At 44.2% G+C, this 22,472-nt stretch overlaps 1 protein-coding gene across 1 annotated transcript in view; it reads right to left on the reverse strand.

Annotated features, from left to right (window-relative positions):
- Nucleotides 1-22,472, reverse strand: part of DOCK3 (dedicator of cytokinesis 3) — a 482,665-nt gene that overhangs the window by 30,650 nt on the left and 429,543 nt on the right. The window contains exons 28-36 of the mRNA XM_044912806.1: nucleotides 20,793-20,868; nucleotides 20,156-20,256; nucleotides 19,834-19,892; nucleotides 17,473-17,621; nucleotides 8,328-8,413; nucleotides 5,731-5,757; nucleotides 5,499-5,594; nucleotides 1,134-1,194; nucleotides 540-633 (exon numbers count right to left, since the gene is read on the reverse strand). Of these exons, the coding sequence (XP_044768741.1) occupies nucleotides 540-633; nucleotides 1,134-1,194; nucleotides 5,499-5,594; nucleotides 5,731-5,757; nucleotides 8,328-8,413; nucleotides 17,473-17,621; nucleotides 19,834-19,892; nucleotides 20,156-20,256; nucleotides 20,793-20,868 (749 nt within the window). The remainder of the gene's footprint in view (nucleotides 1-539; nucleotides 634-1,133; nucleotides 1,195-5,498; nucleotides 5,595-5,730; nucleotides 5,758-8,327; nucleotides 8,414-17,472; nucleotides 17,622-19,833; nucleotides 19,893-20,155; nucleotides 20,257-20,792; nucleotides 20,869-22,472) is intronic.

A 22,472-nucleotide genomic window follows, 5' to 3' on the forward strand; every position in this document is an offset into this window, starting at 1 on the left:
GTCAGAAAGCCAGATGAACACTCTCTGTCCTCTCCCCTGGGAGCTCGAAGTGGGGCTGCTGTGCAGTTGCAGGGGGAGGAGCCTAGGGGGCAAGGCAGTTCTGCCGGTGAGTTCTGGAAGTCCCAGCGTTAGGTGGATATTTTTGTGTTGTGGCCTCCACAGCTCTGGCTGTGGAGGTCTTCAGGAAGGCTCTGCTCATGGAGAGTGACATTGAACTCAGGATGCTCTGAACCTAGCACATCAGAATTTGGAAGTTACCCTTGAGGCCTCAGAGTTGGTGGATAGGAGGCAAGGAGAGAACAGAACAGCCTCAGACAGCAGAGGACATGGCGTGACGGCACAAGGGGAATTTCTGCCTGCCTTCTCTCCACCACATGTTAGAAAAGAGTTGAGGGAAAGGAGTGAGGTGAGGGCGCCGCACCGGCCACACCACTCTGCTAAGGTCTGGCAGGCACCAGCTCAGAGCCTTCTTCTGCCGGCTGTGCATCCCTGTCCAGTCTGTCCTCAGGGGGAGGCATGGCTGTCCCCCTTCCACTCACCTGTGTAGTTTTCAGCCTGCAAATGCATATCACAAAGCTTATGGATGTAGCGGATATACATCTCTTCTTTGTTAATCTCAGATTTGTAAAAGTTCTGTAAGAGAGAAGGAAATACACATCAAGATGAGAGAGGCTTCCACCTGTAGTGGCCATATCTGAGCTCCAGGCAGCTGGCCGAAGCCCTGGGTGCACTGGGCAGAAGGAGGGCAGGCATGGAGGCACCTGGCACCAGAAAGAGAAAGGACCAGCCAGAAGGCACACCTGCTCCCCAGCTGTGGTGGGGCCAGTGGCAGATCTGTGGGCGTCCTAAGTAGTGAGGAAGAGGCAGAGTGCCAAGGCAGACTGGGAATTAGGTATGTCAGGGTTGACTGGACCTTGCCAAGGGGACAGGGTGGAGTTCTGTCCAAAGAAGCTCATGTCGTTCCTTTCCCAAGTGGGAATGTGACTGATGAGGTACAGGTCTCCAAGATACCAGTGACAGAGCTGATATCCTGACTCAAACCCTTAGCCACTGTAGAAGGGCCAAGGCCAGCACCACGTAGGACAGAAACCATTCCACTGGGCAGATAGGAGAAAGGGCCCGTGTCCTCTCACCATCAGGTTAACAGTACAGCCGATCTTCTTATTCTCTGTTTCCTCTCCTTTCATGCAGTCCCTGGATGGGAGAACACAAATGAATGTCTCATGGCATGAAGTGCTGCCTCTGGGACAAAGCATAGAACTCCAGCGTCACGGAGGCGTTAGTATGACTAAACCCAAAATTAGGATGCTCTCCAACAGAAAATGCTTCCACAGATGGGGACTGTACAGGGAGCTCCCTCTGAGCTTTGGAACCACTTCTAGGGTTCAAAGATCTCTGTTCAACTGGTGGCAAAGTGTAGAGCCCAGATCGTTCATTAGGGCATAAAGTGGCACCGACCAATAACCTCAGCACAGAAGAGGGTATCAGTAAAGGAGAATGTTGAATGCCCAAGTCCTCAGAAGGAGAGGCACAGAGGTTTTCTGATAGGGAAAGTTCCCTTTGTAGGATAATGTTCAACAGAAGCCAAGATGCTCCACTCCAGGGACCTAGCTTCAGGACCCTGTGACTATAGCAACCATGGCATGGTCGTCATGTTACTGCCTCATTGGCTTTTCTCCCTATGCTGTCCTTCCTGTGCACTAGTGGGAAGCACACGTTTGAAGTTTCTTTCTGACTTAGGGGTAGCTTCAGCCAGTGCTGGGGCTGTGTTCACGCTAAGATGAGCAGGGCAGGGTTGGGTGTAGGAGGGGTCAGGGCTGGCCTGTGAGACACAGAACAACGGAAACACTGAGGATGGATCCTTCCCTAGGGAGAGAGAGGTCAAAACTAAGCTCCTCTGGAAGGAACAGAGGCTTGGCACAAGGAGACAGAGGAGCAGGAGAACCAGATTGATGAATCCGGCAAGAAGCCTCCTATACACACTGCCAGAGTCCCATCTGCCTGTTGTGCTTCCTTCTGTGGAACCCCTTACTGCCCTGGTATATAGATACAGTTCCTTGTGCAGCCGTGGGTTAGGGAGAGGCTGCATAAGCGGGTTTATGGAACACTAAGATCAGGCAGAGAGAGAGTGTCTTGGCTTTGCTCCATTGACAGGCATGGGGCTCAGTGAGGAACATCACAGCTGGGAGTCAGGGGCCCTAGTCCAAGTCGCTGAACCTCTGGGTGATCATTTGACAAACTCAGTTATCCCCATCTTCCCAGCTGTAATCCAACTTCCAGAGGGATGACTTCTTTGAAAGAAAGGAATACTGAAAAATCTCACAACTCTCATGGTATTCCGCAAAGTCAAGTGGCCTTCCTTCTATGGAGGGTTACTATCAGAGTTGGCAGCAATGTGGGATTTGGAACCAAGGTCCTCCTTGTTGGGTTCCCTATCATCATAGGCATTTGGTTCCTTTGTAGCCAGACATGGGGGTCCTGCACATGCCACTGCAGAGTCTGTCGTTTGGAGCTAGCAGGGACAGGAAAATGCTGTGACTTTTCAAGAGGAGGGCCAGATGGTCAACTTGTTACAAGCAACACACAAAGTGGCAGGAGGCATCTGTCTCTCCAATAAGTTGGCCCCAGAGAGGGCAGTGAGATCTCAACTAGCTACTTTGGCATTAAATAGTTTGTTTTTTCCTAGAAAGCATCTGAAACACTTACCAGGCATCACCTTCTGTTTGGCCATAACTAGAACTTTACTGCCAAGTCAATTAAACAGAAAAGCACTGGCCTCAACCCGTTGATACCAGGGGCATTCCCTACACACCTTTGTGCGCTATGACCGCCTCGCCCATGTAATGCTAACAACCGACTCTTCTGTGTAGCTACTCAACAGAGAGGACACCTTTTAAAGCTTCTGACTTGGGTGCAGCCATTGCTCTCCTGCACTCTTTCTCTGGAGGATGAATAGGGAAGACTCTCCTAAGGAGGCTTCTGAAGCAACCGGCTGTGAGCATTGTGCTGGTGCTGACCTAGACCAGGGCCAGGGCAGCCCTTAGTGAGACTGGAGAGGCCTGAGAAAGGAAGGCTCCATATGGCTCCAGTTCCTCTTCCAGATGGAGGATTCCACTTAAATCCCCAAGGGCTTGGCAACTCTAGCTCTGTCCCTGCGTGTTCCAGGACACTAAGAACCACTCCCCTCACCCCCAAACCCCAGGGGCTCTGCTTCCTCACCCGGGAAATACAGAAGCCACCAGTGAACATCTTTATAACTGACATAGAGTATCATTCACACAAAAGCTGAAGACATTAGTTGAAGAGGTACTCAGAGGAGGTTCATGCTAGTCTAAAACTGAGTCTTACACTCTAGGTTCAGCTCATTCTGGAGTAAACCTATTAATTATTTGTATAATCAATGTGTATATATTTAACTGTCAACAACTATTTTCTTAGTAGGTTCTTGATGAACTAAACTGCACTGGGGTTGAAGAGACTTCTTGGTTCCTGCATGGTCTTCCCATCAATCAGTATGTACTATATACGTGCCAGAGGACCATCAAGACTTCCTGCAGGGGACCAGGGAGATAAGGACAAGGTCCCTGTCCTCAGGGAGCCATTCTCTTCAATTGAATGAGTCAGAAAGGTGAAGAATGATCATCATCCAAGGTGACCGATGCTTTGAAAGAAGTATGTGCAAAGATCCAGGTAAGCTCCTATTTGGGAAAGCCTCCTTGATGGGGCTTGGTAGAAAGGCCCCTCTTGGGAGGACACAACATGTAGAGAAGCCTGAAGAGAAGGATGTGAGTGGTGACGACATGGATGAGGGGATAGGTCATGCCTCTTGAGTCAGATGTGGGTTCAGATCCTAGCAATGGCATTTATTACCAATGGTGTTTCTTCACTGATAAAAACAAGGATAACCCTTCAGGGCTGCATATGGGATTAGAGACAATGTTTGTAAAGCACAGAGCACGTGGTACATTTTTAATAGATAAGAGCCATCATAAGCATTGCGGTGTTTCCTTTCGCATTAACAAGGAGCAACGCTAGGAGGTTAGGGTGCACACATGGCTAGTGGGGACTGTCAGGGGACAGGGCTGGAGAAGTGGGCAAAGCCCAGTTTATGAAGGGGCTTTGATGCCATGTGAAAGAGTATGAACTTTGTTTTTTAGGAACCATTCTTGAGACAAGAAATAGAAGAGAATGAGATTGGTTTTGGCCATGAGTTTGAGTTGTTTGTACAAGGTAGGTACAAAAATCAAACAGGCAGCTAGAACTAGGCGAAGAAATTAATTTCAGCTCTTTCTGGTAGGCCACAGTGAATAGAGCTGACCTTTAGTAAACGTTTCAGTGAGGGGGAAGTTATAGAATTTTGTCCACCCTTCTTCCCTGTCTGATGGCAGTTGCAGAAAAGGCTGGGGATGTGGCATGAGCAAAGGAGTCCACTATTCTAAAAGGGGTCCCCAAAAGGCCACTTGTGACCTCATAAGGCTCAGGAAAAATGGGTTGAAACTCACACAAGCACAACTGTGCTACAGGAAAAGGGGATGCTTGAGACGTGAGCCCATTTCTCCGGAATTCCATTCCCATGCCCGGCTAGTGCACAGGACACCTGAGTCTTCTTTGCAAAGCACAAGTCTTGGCATAGCAGGACCCTCTAATCAGCAGCAGCCAGAGGTGGCCTAAACTCCCTTATTTCCTGCTACATAGGTGCTCTCTCTTGGCGTTTCCACATCTTGTAGCACAGAGGAGACAACTATTGCTTGGCCATGGGTTCCCTATCCCTCTAGGCTCCTAAAAGGTACCCTTAGCCACCACATGAACTCTGCTGAGAGAATAAGCCTGCAATAGGGGCTTCACTGCCACTTCTGGAGTAATTCAAAAGCCATGATATGACAGAAGGCAAGGCTTCATGAAAAAACTACTTTTACATGAATTCTCAGACTGAACACATCATAAAGATCTCTGAGCTCACAGTCTGCTTCCTCTAATCTATTTATGACCAGGACCAAGGGACAGAAATAAGTAGACTTCAGGCAAAGAATAGAGGCATGGAAAAGTAGGGTCCCCAGTCCCTGGAAAAACCAACTGGAAGTCCAGTAAAGTCCCACTTCTGCACCAGGTGACATTTCCCTGCCCACCTGCCATATGGCCCTCAGGAACATCTGCACAAAGGACCTACTGTTGTTTCCTGCATTGCTCTGCTGTGCCCATTCCTCTGATCCTTAACCTTTCTGGATGGAAAGTCAGATGGCTACATGTCTCTGGGATGCCCCCTGGGGGCACATATTACGAGGGATCCCAGGAAACCCTGGCCCACCCTTGGGAGAAGGCTCTTTCCTTCTCTTTCCTTGGCCATCGGTAGCTTCCTAATGACTGGTGTTGGCACCCAAAACCAGAACAGTCCTCCCCCTAAAGGCCACATGGTCTCAATTATAAGATCAGGGGATGTCCTTGCTGAGGAAAGTATCCTGATCAGAGAAGGTCAGGTAGGTAGGTGTCTGAGAAGATACCTGTAGTCAAGAAGGCGTTCCATGAGGCGGGTGACTGAGGTCACAAAGGAAATGCCGGTTTCACGCCATGTTTCTTGTTCAACCTTCTCCAGCAGGCTATCGGTAGGAGGGTAGGGGAAACAAACACAATATACAATTCATGAGCCCTCCCTGGGCACCAGATTGAGGTCCCAGAGCCCATGGGGCCTGTGATGGATCTGGAGACAGCAGACTTACCACACTGCAGTCTTACCTGGGGTAGGGCCCAAACAGCTGGGTTCTACTCCATGCAGCAGAAAGCAAAGACAAGGTGATTACTGAACTGGCAGGAACAGATGAGCATATTTTCCATTTTCCTGTGTAAGTTCCTAAGGATGCCAATGAACTGAGGAAGGGGTTTTAAAGCCCCAGCCCTTTAGGTGTATGCTGTGAGGTTGGTTCTGAAACAGCAGCTGAGTGAGAACCCTGAGGATGGACCTGGCTTTGCAGTTGGCCGTTGACCTCTATCACTGCTCAAGAGGCATCCTCAGCAAACATACAAACTAACCTTTCCACGTAAACCAAGAAAAAGGTTCCAACTAGTCTTGAGGGTCCAGTAGGATAGGCAGTGAGTGAATCCAGGAGCTAGACCGAGTCATCTCCACTGTCAGGGGATGATTCCCTGTGAAACGTACTGGAGCCAGGAGCTAAATGCCTAGGTCCTTTTCTCATTTGCCAGCCCATGCTCCTGGTACCTCAGGGCAGCCTCTGGCTTCTCTGCCTTCTCACAGATCTCTCCTAGGGGATGATGACCTGGACTCTCTGCTTGCTCCAGTGATAAGCCCAGGTCCAGGTCTCACTCCCGATTCCTTTCTACACTGTCCCTCACTCCCTGAAAGTCGTGAGAGTCACCTGTAATGGCCGACCCAGCTAGAGGCCCAGCCTGGCTGCTGTTCATGCTGCCATGATGGTGATGGTCTTCTCCACACAGTGTGTGGCCTGAGCCGAGGCTTCTGGGAAAGTGAGGGTTTCCCACGTGACCCATGTTACTAGAGAGAGAAGGCAGCACCATTGCTCTGGCCTCTGAGCTGTGCAGATGAAGCCACTGTGTCAGTACTTCCTGAACTATTCTATAGAGCCCTGCTGTTCTGGAGGACTGAGAAAGGTGTCTGTGAGCAAACAAGCCTGGGAAGTGCTGGTCACACTCCCGCTGGAGAGATTCCACAACTTTCTTAGTATTGTAGGCTTTGAGAAGTCCTACAATACAGAGGCCTGTTCAATTTTAATTGAATCTTTTCTGAACTGATTAGCCCATGATCCACTTATTATCTTCCCCAAAACACAAATTGGGAAATGCTGCTCCATGGTTCCCAGCAACTTTCAGCTCTCAGACGTGATTTAGAAGAGTTTATGAAACACTATTTGGTCAGGTAATTAGTAAATGCAAGTTATTTGTGTGCTTTTTCCTTTGCAGTAAAATCATCTGTTAGTGACTTAGGAAGAGATTTCTCTGCATTATTTCCACAATTAGAAACATCTTCAGCTAAAAGAATAATACTAAAGTATGGATTCATTTTCACAAATCATAATTATTTAAATTTCAAATAAAGTCATATTTTATTGTGTGGCTCATCAAGGAACAAAGTGGGCAGGATATAGCATAAAGATTACCCCTCTTGAAATGGAAAGATCTGGGTCTTCCCCCCACAGACTTGCTTCTCACTGGTCATTCAACTGAGGGCAGGATAACACTTCCCTGAGCTCAGTTTTTTTTTTTTTTTTTTTTTTTTTTTTTTTTTTTTTTTAAAGATTTTATTTATTTATTTGAGACAGAGAGCGAGGAAGGTCAGAGGGAGAAGCAGACTCCCTGTCGAGCAGGGAGCCCGATGCGGGACTCGATCCTGGGACTCCAGGATCATGACCTGAGTTGAAGGCAGTCGCTTAACCAACTGAGCCACCCAGGCGCCCCTCCCTGAGCTCAGTTTTATCACCTCTATTCATGAGGATAATTTCTGCCCTGCCCACTTCACAGGTGTGTTGTGAGGATTAAGTAAGAAATGTCAAACACATTTTGCATACTGTAAAGTTCTAAGTAAATGTACAGTATTATTATTGGAAAAATACGTTAGAGGCTTGTCTTCAAAATGGCACTAAAAGAAAAATATTAAAGCTGGAAATAATGAGTAAGATGGGAAGGGACTCTATAGCTGTAAGAGTCTTAAGATTTTGTTCTTTAGGAAGATAAAATGTCCAACATCACTATTTATCTAGAAGGACCATGGTTCCCCTGAGTCCCTCCTTCGGACTTAGCCCCCTGTGGCAAGTCCTTTAAGGTCTCTTGGCCTCCATCAGTTCAAGATAGAAGCTATGAATGGTGGACCTGGGAGAACCCCTGACATCATTCAGTACAACCACCTATTTCATAAACAGGGAAACTGACCTGGAGAGTGGGTACAACTTGTTAAAGTCACAATACCCATGGTAGTGTTTTTTCCAAGCTGATTGTATCTTACAAACCAGGGATTTAACTTTTTTCTTCTTAGAAATGTCAACACTGAGCCCTCACTGAGTCCCCATGGGCTGTTTGCCCAACTGGATACAGTGCATGCTATGAAGACATAGGATGACCCTTTTCCTATCAGCAAATCTAAGCGCTCAGCGTTATCGCCTGTCTCTACCTCTTTACTCAACTATGGCAATCCCTGAGAGAGCTTGCTGCCATAATGCCATCTTCCTGTTGACTAGGAACGACCCAGGTCTCTCCTGATACCCACCCACTGAAGCCTGCCCAGTGCGGGTTGCACCCCTACCCTTCATCAGCCCACTTCACCCCTCCCCCAGCGTGGGGTGCCAGGGGCTGAAACAGCTTACAGCAGGCCGAAGAGCTCCCTGTAGCTCTCGTCGCCTTTCCCTTCTGACACCATGCTGTCCAGCTTGTCAATCAGCTCGGCCTCCACCTAGAAGGAAGCAGAGACTTCGTAAACCCAAGCTGACCTCAGAGGAAGGATGGGAAATCCAACTCCTGCCACAAGTGAGGATGGTGGGGAACTGCTTCCTGATTTTTTTCCTTGCACCAAATAAATCCTAGAGAAGGCAGGATCTCATCTACAGCACCAAGAAACCACCCTGCCTCCCCCGATTAAGAAGGCCTTCTACTCGAGTGGTTTAAATAAAAGTTGGAACTTACACACCTCAGATACTCTGTTCCCAGTCTAGGGGCAAAAGGCAAGGACTCCCTGGAAAGAAAAGTATTTTGGAAAAAAGGCCTTTGTCAATTTTTTTTTTCTTAAAAAATGCTCATTCGAAAGAAACTGTGTGACTAAAATACATTTGGTTAGAACTTTACCCTCCAGTCAGCCAGTCACAAAGGAAGCCTGCTGCAGGGCTAGTCCTCACTGTAATGGCTGACATGACTCTGAGTTGAGCAAGGTATGAGTCTTTCCTTCAGAGATTCTCCTTCAGGGTAAAATGCTCCACTGTTTGTCCCTAGAGGACCTAAAGAGCTGGGGCTGCTGCCTCTGCCACGGTCTCACCACTGGGGCCCTTGCATTTGTTACTGGACTCCTACACTGTGAGGAGAGAGACTGTACTCGTTCCCACCCCATGGATCTGCAAGACACTCAGCTGGGCTCAGCCACTTCTCTAATCAGCCTCCCTGGATTTATTCTGAAGTGAGAAAATAGTTGTAAGTGATGTGAGATAAAAATCTTTTAAACCCCTAATTAGCCTTTAAAATGTGGTACTGTAAAAAAAATGTGGTATTGTGGTATTATTTATACAGATACTTCATATAAACAAAAATGGCATGGCTGCTTTTAATGAGCTGTAACAGAAGCATTTTCTCACTTCACATAGGGCCAAAGAGTCCTAAGGCAATGAAGTAAAAAAAAAAAAAAATTATTGAATTAAGAAATTCATCAAAGGCAATTATGGCTTCTGAAATCCCTTCAACAGAAAATGAGAATGGATGAATAAATACGGTCCTGTTTATAGTGGCCTGCTATGTGGCCAGGATGGAGACTGTCATACATTTACGTTTGGCCTGATGAGTCAGTGGCTTGAATATGCCTTTCAGAGAAAAGAGAAAATCTGAGACCAGGGGTCCTTAGGGATGGATGCCATTTGTCTTTCTCTGTGTGGAGAAGAGGCTTCAGCAGGGACTTGCCTGGGGTCATGTAAAATCAGGAAGAGCCAAGCCCAGAGGCCAAGGTCTCTCATTCTCAGTTCAAATCTTGTTTTGTCTTACTGGGGCAATCAGCTGGCCACAAGCCTCCCAGGGGAAGAAGAGTCTGTTATAACAAGGGATCTCTTTTCACACATGCAGGTACAGGTAGATTGCATTGTCCAGAACAGGGCAAAGGAGGGGAGGGGGCCTGGAGCAGCAGAAAATATAACAGTGCGCACATGGGTGCAGCAGTTCCCTGGAGTTCTCAAAATGGGTCCCTGGGCCAGCAGTATCAGTCATCAGGGATGTCATTAGAAATGCAAATTCTCAGGGCACCTGGGTGCCTCAGTTGGTTACACGTCCGACTCTTGATTTTGGCTCAGGTCATGATCTCAGGCTCGTGAGATCAAGCCCCACTGAGTGTGGAGCCTGCTTACGATTCTCTCCCTCCCTCTCCCTCTGCCCCTCCTTCCACTTGCACGCATTCATGCTCTCACTCTGTCAAATAAGTAAATAAATCTTAAAAAAAAAAAAATAGATGCAAATTCTCAGGCTCCAGTGGATCAGAAACTTGGGAAGGAGAGAAGCAATCTGTTTCAAACAAGCCCTCCAGGTAGTTCTGATACCTAGTCAAGTGTTAGAACTTCTGTGTTAGGCAAAGGAGCTGGTGATCAAAGGCTATGGGGACATTACTTCATCACCCTCTGCAGTGCTGATAAAGGAAGAAGTTATTAGGAGAAACTGAGAAATCCAAAATATGGAATGCTGAAGATCAATGTATGCAAAACCAATGTATTTAAGTCAAATGAAATGCTAAGTTCTTCAAGTATATCGTGTCATAATTGGTAATATTGACAATTTCAGGTTTGCATAGTTACTTTTATACTATGGAACCAATATTCCTGAAGTGACAAGTGACACCTTGTTACTCATTCATTCAACAAACATCTGTCCTGTGACAACCAGTTGCCTACTTCAGAACAAGATATTTACCTCTCTCAGTCTATGATTCCTCTCTTATGAAGCAGTAACAGAGGTTAACAGTCCTCTCTGGTATCCCTGTGCCCTAGCTCTTGGAAGTGTTCAATGAATGTTAGTTTTGATTTTAATCTCCATGAATCTAGCATGTTTCAGGTACCATTTTGGGTTCCCAAGAGCTAGCTCATCATCTGAAAGAAGAGGCAGGGACAACAGCTGACTCAGCTCATCATGCTCAGTGCTTGGGACAGGGCACACAGAGAGGGTGGCCTGCAGTCTGAGACATCAGTGGACAGCAGCATTTTGAGAAGTGGTGTTATAAAAACTTAAGGAAGGCTTTTTGCTCTTTGATCTAGCAATTATAGGTGAGAAGTTTACCTAAGCAAATAAGAATGGATATGTCTTTTTGTAATTTTAACAACAAAAATCTGAAATGAACCTAGGTTTCTAAAACTAGGAGCCTGACTAAAACCATAGTGGTCTAAGCCATGCAGTGGAAGACTCTGTGGCCTTTAAACTGACAGCATAGTACCGAGGAGGATTAACTGGCAAGAAGAGACAGTGATGACAAGGTGCTACTATAAAAGGGAGATTAAAAGTCAATATACACAATGGTCCCTGAAACCCCAATATACACAATGACTCCATTTTTTAACTTAAAAACCTCGATGTATGGAAAAAAGTCTAAAAACGACATACCCTGCCCCCCCACCCAAGTTACTAGTATAGTAGGATTACAGATTAAATTTTTTCATTATAGAGCCCAGATATGGACCGTCAACTCTATGGTCAAATAATCTTTGACAAAGCAGGAAAAAATATGCAGTGGGAAAAAGACAGTCTCTTCAATAAATGGTGCTGGGAAAATTAGACAGCTATATTCAGAAGAATGAAACTCGACCATTCTCTTACGCCATACACAAAGATAACTCAAAATGGATGAAAGACCTCAATGTGAGACAGGAATCCATCAAAATCCTAGAGAACATAGGCAGTAACCTCTTCGACATTGGCCACAGAAACTTTTTCAAGATACATCTCCAAAGGCAAGTTAAACAAAAGCAAAAATGAACTTTTGGGACTTCATCAAGATAAAAAGCTTCTGCACAGCAAAGGAAACAGTCAACAAAACAAAGAGTCAACCCACAGAATGGGAGAAGATATTTGCAAATGACACTACAGACAAAGGGCTGATATCCAAGATCTATAAAGAACTTCTCAAACTCAACACCCAAAAAACAAATAATCAAGTCAAAAAATGGGCAGAAGACATGAACAGACACTTCTCCAAAGAAGACATACAAATGGCTAACAGACACATGAAAAAATGTTCATCATCATTAGCCATTAGGGAAATTCAAATCAAAATCACATTGAGATACCACCTTACACCAGTTAGAATGGCAAAAATTGACAAGGCAAGAAACTACAAATGTTGGAGAGGTTGTGGAGAAAGGGGAATCCTCTTACACTGTTGGTGGGAATGCAAGTTGGTACAGCCACTTTGGAAAACAGTGTGGAGGTTCCTCAAAAAATTAAAAATAGAGTTACCCTATGACCCAGCAATTGCACTACTGGGTATTTACCCCAAAGACACAGATGCAGTGAAAAGAAGGGCCATATGCACCCCAATGTTCATAGCGGCAATGTCCGCAATAGCCAAACTGTGGAAAGAGCTGAGATGCCCTTCAACCGATGAATGGATAAAGAAGATATGGTCCATATATACAATGGAATACTACTCAGCCTCAGAAAGGATGAATATCCAACTTTTACATCAACATGGTTGGGACCGGAGGAGATTATGCTAAATGAAATAAGTCAAGCAGAGAAAGTCAATTATCATATGGTTTCACTTATTTGTGGAACATAAGGAATAGCATGGAGGACATTAGGAGAAGGAAGGGAAAAATGAAGGGAGGGAATAGGAGGGGGAGGTGAATCATGAGAGACTATGGCCTCTGAGAAACAAACTGAGGGTTTTAGAGGGGAGGTGGGGGGGGGATGGGTTTGCCCAGTGATGGGTATTAAGGAGGGCACATATTGCATAGAGCACTGGGTGTTATATGAAAACAATGAATCATGGAACACTACATCAAAAACTAATGATGTACTGTACGGTGACTAACATAACATAGTAAAATAAAATTAAATTAAAAAAAATTTTTTTCATTATAGCTTAGTATAATTTTAATTTTTCTACATTAAATAACTACTGTTTTTATAATTAGAAGAAATAGTGTTAGTAGGTGGGAAGTAGGGGAATAGTTAACAGAGTCAAAGCTGTGGAAACACAATTGGAATCAAGACAAAAATGTCATTGAATTTTGGTGATTAGAAGGTTATGGGTGATCTTGAAGAGAGCAGCTTCAACAGAAGTGGGTACGCAATACACACTAGACTGGATGGATAGGAGGGTGGGAAGTGGAAAGGGGGGGATGCAAAGAGTAGACCACTCTTTTAAAATATCTGATAGGGAAGCAGCAGCAAGATTTTTCTAACCAGGGATAACAAGGTTTACATACTTGCTAGATACCAATTATTCACAATAGTCTTTTTGGGGGGAGGGGGAGGGGCAGAAGGAGAGGGAGAGAGAATCCTTGAATCCTTTTTTTTTTTTTTTAAAGATTTTATTTATTTATTTGGCGGGGGAGAGCACTAGCAGGAGAAGGGGCAGAGGGAGAGGGAGAAGCAGATTCCCTGCTGAGCAGGGAGCCCAATGTGGGACTTGATTCCAGGACCCTGAGATCGTGACCTGAGCTGAAGGCAGCGGCTTAACAACCTAGCCACCCAGGCGCCCCTGGAGAGAGAGAATCTTAAGCAGGCTCCACACCCAGCACGTAGTCCGACATGGGGCTCAATCTCACAACCCTGAGATTATGACCTGAGCTGAAATCAAGAGTCAGACTTTTAACCGACTGAATCACTCAGGTGCCCCACCGCAGTCTTAATGAGGGAAAGAACACAGCTTAACAGCTGAGTCTTAAAGTGTGAGACAGATGAGTTCCAAGTTAGTGTTCCACAAAGGTAACCTTCTTTATTCAGTAGTAGTAATGGCCTACCCCCTCTTTTAACAGACTCAGATGACCCATGGTGTAGTTCTGCAATGCCATCTACTTTCTAGTAACTAGGTTCTCTCATCAGGCAGTTGTGAATTTTGTACAATTAGAAGGCTGTGACAACACAGAAAAGCAACAGTTCTTTTCTGTTTAAAGTTATTATTTCCCAAAGAAATAAAGGCATTAGAGCTGCACACTCCAAAAAAGGATTCTTATGTTAAACTCTATTTACCCATGATAAAGAACATCTATAAAAAACCTAGAGCTAGCATCATACTTAATTGTGAAACACCAAATGCTCTCCCTGAAGATTAAGAGGAAAGCAAGGATGTCCACTCTCATCACTCTTATTTAACACCAGACCAGAGGTCCTAGACAGTGCAATAAGGTAAGAAAAAAAAAAAAGGAGCGCCTGGGTGGCTCCTTCGGTTAAGTATCTGACTCTTGATTTCGGCTCAGGTCATGATCTCAGAGTTGTGAGATTCAGCCTTGCATTGGGCTCTGCACTGGGTGTGAAGCCTGTTTAAGATTCTCTCTCCCTCTCCCTCTGCCCCCACTACTTGCACCTGCACATACACACTCTCTCTAAAAAAAAGGAAAGGAAAGGAAAGGAAAGAAGGGACATACAGATTAGAAAGGAAGAAATAAAACTGTCTCTGTTTGAAGGTGATAGTATTATTTAAATAGATAATCCCAGGGAATCTCCAAAAACCTTCTGGAACTAATAAGTGAGTTTGGCAAGGGTGTAGAAAATAATATTAGTATACAAAACAATTGTATTTCTATGTACTAGCAACAAACAACTAAAAAATAAAATTTAAAAATCAGAATAATTTATAACAGCACCAAAAAATAGGAAATACATATAAATCTAACAACATGTACAAGATCTATATGCGGAAACTATAAAACACTAATGAAAGAAATAAAAGAATACCTAAAAAAATGGAGAGACACATTGCCTTCATGGACTAGAAGTATTAAGCATTACTAAGATATCAATTCTTTCCAATGTGATCTATAAAATACAAAGCAATCTCAATCAAAATCCCAGCAGGAATTTCTGCAGATATTGACATGCTAATTCTGAGACTTAACAGAAAAAGGAACTAGAATAGCTAAGACAATATTGGGGAAAAGAAGAACAAATTTGGAGATTCACACCACTTGATTTTAAGACTAACTATAAAATTACCATAATCAAGACAGTGTGGTAATGGTAAGAGATAAGACATAGATGGAAAGACTAGTGAGCCCAGAAAGAGAACCTAACACATACGGTGAACTGATTTTTGACAAAAAATAATATTTTTTTCAACAAAAGGTGTTGGACAATCATGTGGGAAAAAGAAAAAAAAAAAGTCTCGACCCATACTTCACTTCTTATACAAATGTTACCTCAAAATAGCTAATAAATCTAAATATAAAATTATAAAACCTCTAGAAGAAACACAGGAGAAAAAATTTTGTGGTCCTGGGTTAGGCAAAGAGTTCTCAGATATGACCCCAATCCCAGATATAGATCCCATGATCTATAGAAACTGGACTGCATAAGAATTAAAAATTTTTGTTCTGTGAAAGACACTGCTTGTGGTAAATGAGAAGACAAGCTAAGGACTGGGAGGAAATATTTGTAAATCATATATTCAACAAAGGACTGACATCCAGAATATATAAAGAACCCTCAAAACGCAACAATAAGAAAACATAACTCAATTAAAAATGAACACAAGTGGGGCGCCTGGGTGGCTCAGTCGGTTAAGCGGCTGCCTTCAGCTCAGGTCATGATCCCAGGGTCCTGGGATCGAGCCCCGCATCGGGCTCCCTGCTCAGTGGGAAGCCTGCTTCTCCCTCTCCCACTCCCCCTGCTTGTGTTCCCTTTCTCGCTGTCTCTCTCTGTCAAATAAAAAAAAAAAAAAAAAAAAAAAAAATGAACACAAGTTTTGCATAATCATTTCACCAAAGAAGATATAAAGATGGTAAACAGACACATTAGAAGATGCTCAACATCATTAATCATTAAAGAAATGGAAATTAAAATTACCATGATATACAACTATATACCTATTAGAATGGCTAAAATAGGGGCACCTGGGCTCAGCTGGTTAACTCTGGGTTTCAGCTCAGGTCATGATCTCCGGGTCCTGGGATTGAGCCCTGCGTCAGGCTCTGCACTCATCAGGGAGTCTGCTTGAGGATTCACTCTCTCCCCCTCTCCCTCTGCCTCTCTTCCCACTTGTGCTCTCCCTCTCTCTCTCTTTCTCTCTCTCAAATAAATAAATAAATCTTAAAAAAAAAAAAGAATGGCTAAAATAAACACATAAAGAGATGATATCGAATTCTGGTGAGCATATGGATCAACTATAACTCTCATACAATGCTGTTGGAACTTCAAAATGGTATTGCCACTTTGGAATAAAATTTGATAGCACCTTAGAAAGTTAAACATACATTTACCACGATATCCAGCAATCCTATTCCTAGATATTTACCTAAGAAAAATGAAAGTTTATATTCATACAAAAATCTGTAAAGAAATGTTTGTTAGCAGCTTTATTCATAATCAACAAAAAGTGGAAATAATGCAAATGTCTTTCAAATGGTGAATAAACTGCAATGGAATACTACTCAGCCATAGAAAAACTGACACATGCAACAGCATGGATGAATCTCTCGATGGCATGCTGAGTGAGAGAAGCCAGTCTCAAAGGCTACAGTCTACATGATTCCATGCACATAACATTCTGGAAAAGGCCCACCTACAGTGGTGGAGAATAGATCAATAGTTGCCATAGGTTAAAGATGGGGGAAAGTTTGACTACAAAAAGGTAGCAAGATGGAATTTTTAGGAATTTAGAACAGTGGTGGTTACATGACTATGTGTTTGCCAAAATTTACAGAACTATAAATCACAAAGAATGAATTTTACTCTATAAATTTAAAAATAAATAAATAATAATTTAAGAATTACTGTTTGCCCAGTCTGCTCCTCACTGTTATAGTCACTCACTTTAAGATCACTGGCTCATCCCAGAGTCACAGGGTTGGGAGGGAGCTTAGTGGGGAACTGGTATAGTCCCCAACCCAGTACAGAAATTTCCTAGAGGCCTCCTGGGAGTGTCTGAGAATCACCAGTAAAGAGGAACTCCCCATCCCCTAAAGCAGGCCAGCTACATTGGACAGTTCCTATTGCTAGCAAGTAATTTCTTTTACTAGCTAAAATCACCTGATCCCTATTGATCCCTATTGATCCTAGTCCTGTTCTCTGGAGCTACACATAGAAAGGCAGGGGTCATCTCCTCTACCTTAGAGGTAGCAGAAGATTTGCACAGAGGCACAGCTTGAAGCTATTTAGTCAAAAGCTAAAGGCTTATATCTCCTGGACCCACCCCTCCATGCAGGAATCTGTGAAATTCTGGGCTACCCTGAGCCACGAGAAGTCATCTGGTCTTGGTTCTAGTCCTAGAAATGCCTGGACCACACACCAGAGAGGAAGGGCAATATGCTCCTAGGGCCCTCTCCTGAATGAAGCTGGGAGGTTATAGTCTCAAGCCATTCTTTCCTCGAACAGAAAGTTCTTTCTAAGATGTTCCATTCCTTTCCTCTGATTCTTTTCTGACCTCTAACTTCATAAAGAAAATCTACAAATCAATTCTGGCTGGCAAGTAAGGGAAAACCTTTGAACAGGATTCAAGATGGTCAAGCTACAGCCCATTCCCACTGGAGCCACAGTCTGGCCATTTGGATCAGCTGCCTGGGCAGAAGGGGTCCATCCAGAGGAGAGCACCCTGAACACTGCCAGGTGTTGTCTTACCTGTTTGAAGTTGCCATTTTTCCTCTGCTCCCAGTCCATCATGTCATGAAAGATGGGAATCATGATATTCCGCACTTCCGGCTGTGGGACCAGTGTCACACCCAGAAAAGGACCAATCATTCCCGGAATAAAGTGGATCTTATGTTCACCTGAACAACAAAACCCAATAGATATTAATTTATGCTTTTTTAGCTCCTTCTATGGAAGCTTCCCATGTGGGGCCACAGTACATACTTTCAAATGCCCTGGAAGCAACTGAGAACAAAGCAAGCTCTCCACTATGGCTTTCTGAGATACTCTTTTTCTTGGCTTTTTAGAGTTCATAGATGAAACTAGCCCAACCCAGCTAAAACAAATGTTTAACAGGCAAAAACTACCTTTTCAAAGAATTTATGGGAGTTGCAGCAAACTACCTGAAAATCATTCCGAAGTCAAGGAACAGAGTTTACTACTTTAGACAGAATAGGATTTCTGAGTAACCCTATGATAGGTTCAGATTGTCCTGTTCAGTGTTGATTTAGCAAGGAAAATCCATATATTTCTGCTTAAACACAATGCCCTATCCCTGCGGTTTCTACCTCTAGCCCAGAGGAATTTAAGTGGTAAGATGTTCACAGCCCCTGGTCCAGCAGCTAGAGGCCTGAAGTTCATGAGCCTCTTCACTGCCGGTGCTCATGTGTGCCCAAGAGGCCTCCTCCCGAGTTAGCAGGAGCCTTCTGCACAGCCCTTCTAGGACAGAATGGTTTGGGGACTCTGTCTGTACTCCTCCCCATCCCTGCCCCTTGTCTTCACATTGCACTTCTGATGGCGGCACTACATCTACTCAGACCAGCTCAGCACATCCTCCAACGTTCTCATGAGGCCTTTCCATGGCAAGTGGGTGGTGCAGGTTTCCCTGTGACTGGCCTGCGATATGGGGCATGTTCCCAGAAGGCAGGACCAGTCCTGAGGACTGTGGGATAGAACTTTTCCTTGCAGTGGTGAAACAGAGTGAGCCATCTTTTAGAGATCTGCTTTCAGTCCTTCGGAGACTATAAAGGAGAAAAAGTATGGGCCTGTGTAATGACTGCTACAGCCAAGTAAAGTCAGTTCTTGAGGACTAGAAAATGCCATTTCCACCAAAAAAAAAAAAAAAAAAGGAGGCAGGAATGGCTTTATCAGGCAAACTTGGCATCTTTTTTATTTCTTCCATCGTGAAAGCAAATGTTAGCCCTGAGGCTGACTCTACATATTCCAGTCTTGGTATTTGGTACAGTTTATAAGTACCTTGTGTTCTTGGGAATTTCAGTTTAGGGTTTAGGGTTAAAATCTATACCCTGACTATGCTGGTTGCAGGGTGTAGGAGTACTGAAGCTGGAAAGCCTACTTGGTAAAATGTATCCCTACTCATGGAGAAAAGCCCTAGTGTTCACTGGCAGGAATACCTCATACCTTGTCTGCTGCTTCCAGGGTTAGTGATTGAGATGGTTAATGGAGGACTCTAAGATTTTATAACCATCATTCCGAAGGCCTCAGAGTCATGAGCTCAGTTGAAAAGAGTAATAGCTAGGAAGAGTAATGGCTTTTCTAGCATCCTGAGAGGCCACTTAGAAGCCTATAGTACCAAAGGATGACTCTCCTAGTCACCAGGGCAATCCAAGGATTCTACCAAGCACTCGGACAATTTCAGATCAAAAGCACTGGATGTTAGAGAAGCTGCTGAATGAAAGAGAGCTAAAATCAATTTCACCTAGGGGCTGTACTTCCCTTCTTGCATGCAATCCTCATGCATTTGGTGTGAGAAACCTGATCTGCGTGGTCTGAATACCAGAGACGCAAAAAGTGTTCCAATATTTATGAAAATATTGCTCATGTGCTGAATATCTCCAAATTCTCTGCTTCTGTACACTTACCACGATGAACACTGAATAATGTATAGAATTGCTGAATCACTGTATTGTACACTTGAAACTAATATAACACTGTATGATAACTATATTGGAATTAAAATTAAAAAAAGATCTATGCTTCTGAACCTGCAACATCTGCACTGGGACATGAAGAGCACAGAAGATCTTACCGGCATGAGTTCTTAAGCTGGGAAGAACTCCTAGAGCCTTTATATTCTCCTTTTGACTTTAGTTCTCAAAAAAGGGAGTGTGTATATGTGTTACTGGGGTCTTGCTTCTCAGCCTAAGTCTCCCTGCCAAGAGTTCTGTGCACATGTGCTGTACCAGCTGGCTGAGGTGTTACATTAAAGATATGTAAAGGTCTCTTGGGTCTGAATTAACATCCATAAAACCTAGGAGAAGTTATTAGTCTTGTCACTTTTTATTTGGCTTTGCAATATGTGGAAGGGAAAGATAGGGAGAAAAGACCTACCCAAATTCTGCCACATGCTGAACAGTTCATAAGCCATCATCACACGCATGTCCCCATACCTAGAAATAGTAACACAGAAGTCAGCTTTCAGTGGGAGAAAGTTCAGGAAGGCAGGGCTACAAACCCAGTAAGGTTAGCCCTTCAGCTCTGTTTCTAATGCTTCCCCCCAAACTAAGCCATTTGGCTCTCAACTGAACTCTCATACTTGGCTCCTTGGGAAGCTACTCAGTGAGAACCTTGTGGACTTCTGAGGAGCCTCTCACTGAAACATAACCCCATCTGGGCATGTGGTAGGGAGGTGAAGAAGAGACATATGTCTTACTTATCTAGAATCTTCTTCCTCTTGGCTGAAGTGATGATTTCTAGCTGAAGGCTTGGCTGATTTATGAACAGAACTGCCAGGCTAAAATAAGAATTCCACACCTAGAGAGACAGAGAAAGAGAAAACATGTGACAGCCTGAGTCCTTAACCCTGCAGAGAGATTCTAAATATATGGATGTAGCACAGAATTCATTACACAATTTTAAGATCTTGATTTTTTTTCCTTTTTAAGTATCTTTGCAAACAGAACTTTTTTTTTTTTTCCCTTTCTTGACTCCTTGAAACCCAAAGTGTTGATTCTGGCCTAGAAAGCCTACTCCCGGATGTCTGGCTCCCAGCACCTCCAACAGGGGCGCTCTTAGGTTATATCCTAGTCACTATCAAACTTGGAAGTGGTTCAATACTATGAACATATTAATAAAGCAAAAACCAGTGAGCTTGCCCCAGCTCCCAGCCGCCCATCTGATACCTAGCTGAGTCCTTCTCTAATTCCTGACCTGAAAAATTGTGAGCAAAATAAAATGGTTGTTTTTAGTAAACAAAACAAAACAAAAAAACCCCAGAAACAAAACAGTGAGCTTGTTTTTTGGCTTTCTAGTGTATTACAAAGACAGTGATGGATTTCAGGAGCTCCTACCTTAAAGTCAAAGTCTGTCTCTGTGAAATTCTTGTGCAGTGCGGAAGACAGGTACTGGACAGTAGTGACTATAATACTGCAGTAAGGAACAAGGCATTGGTTGGCGGGGTTAATGGCATCCGACAGCTTAGCATCTATGACCTATGAGTAAACGTCTTGAGTACAACTTTCTCTAATGTAAGATCTGACTATAAAGGAAAGGAATAGATGGCACAAACCTCACAGAAAACTGATCTTGGAGAAATGCCCCACAGTAGGCAGTACACCATAGAACATCAGTGGGTTCTAGGCCCAGCTCTGCCATTACCTGGCCTTGGCACAACTGCTGTCTAGGCCCCAGTTTCCCTGCCTATAACAGGGGGTGGGGGGAATTAGTTGGATCTTTAAGATTTCTTCTAGTTCAAAGAGTGATTCTAGTATTTTGAGAACTTCTGGGTAGTGAAGGTATGACTACCAGAGGACTTACAGTATAATTTTATTATTCCTTGATTATAAGGGTTTATAATGATTAAATCCCTACTGCTGTCACATGCTATTATTTTTATCTATAAGTTATTTGTTTTCAGCCTTTGGTCTAGAATATCACTCTCAGTTTTAGCCTGGGTACATATAAGGAACAATGGGAGGCTGGCTTGCTGGAGCTGAGGGCACAGGTTAAAGTAGAAAGGAAATGAAGTGGGACAGGCAGGTAAGGGTTTGATTACAGAGGGCCTTGGGTGCCTGGCAAAGGAGCTTATGTCTAACACTGAGCGCCCTGTCTTTGGTGCAGAAGAGGGGCAAGGCAAAAACAGTGCATTAGAGAGACTAGTCCACTGGCACAGGAGGTGACAGATTTGAAAGGTACAAGCCTTAAAAGAAGAGGCTGTTCCTATAGGATGGGCTGAGGGCCCTGAAGTACTCAGATGAGAGCTAAGAGATAGAAACAAGAGGGAAGGACGCCTGGGTGGCTCAGTCGGTTAAGCATCTGCCTTCTGCTCAGGTCATGATCACAGGGTCTTGGGATCAAGTCCCACATTGCGCTCCCTGCTCAGCGGGGACCTGCTTCTCCTTTTCCTCCCCGCTTGTGCTCTCTCTCGCTATCTCTGTCGTTATCTCTGTCTCTCTCTCTCAAAAAAATAAATAAAATCTTTAAAAAAAAAGAAACAAGAGGGAGTCAAATGGAAAATCCACTAATTGAGAAAAAACATGTGCACCTTTGGTTATAACCATTTTCTGTTCTGTATAAAATGTTTGCAGTTTTGAAAAAAGAAAAAAGTGCCCTATAAAAGGTACAAAGTGGAACCATGCTGATACCTTGCTAATATATCTAACATAGATAGTATCACTACATTCTGCATAATGCCAACCAAAAAGCAGATCAGGGCGCCTGGGTGCCTCAGTTAAGCGTCAGACTCTTGATTTCAGCTCAGGTCATGATCTCAGGGTTTTGAGATCGAGCCCCGCACTGGGTTCTGTGCTGGGTGTGGAGTTGGCTTGGGATTCTCTCTCTCTCCCTCTGCCCCTCCTCCCCCGCTCTCTCTCCCTCAAAACAAGAAAAGAAAGCAGATCAGTGGGAGAAGGCAGCAGGCTAGAGAGTGGAGGCCAAGTGGCCTTCTCCCGAGTGGGGGGAGACCAGATGAGCCAGTACCTTACCACCTGCATTACTTGTCTGGTTTGCCAATTAGAAGCACAGGCTAGAAA

Source organism: Neomonachus schauinslandi, chromosome 1, assembly GCF_002201575.2.
Source record: "Neomonachus schauinslandi chromosome 1, ASM220157v2, whole genome shotgun sequence".
NCBI lineage: Eukaryota > Metazoa > Chordata > Mammalia > Carnivora > Phocidae > Neomonachus > Neomonachus schauinslandi.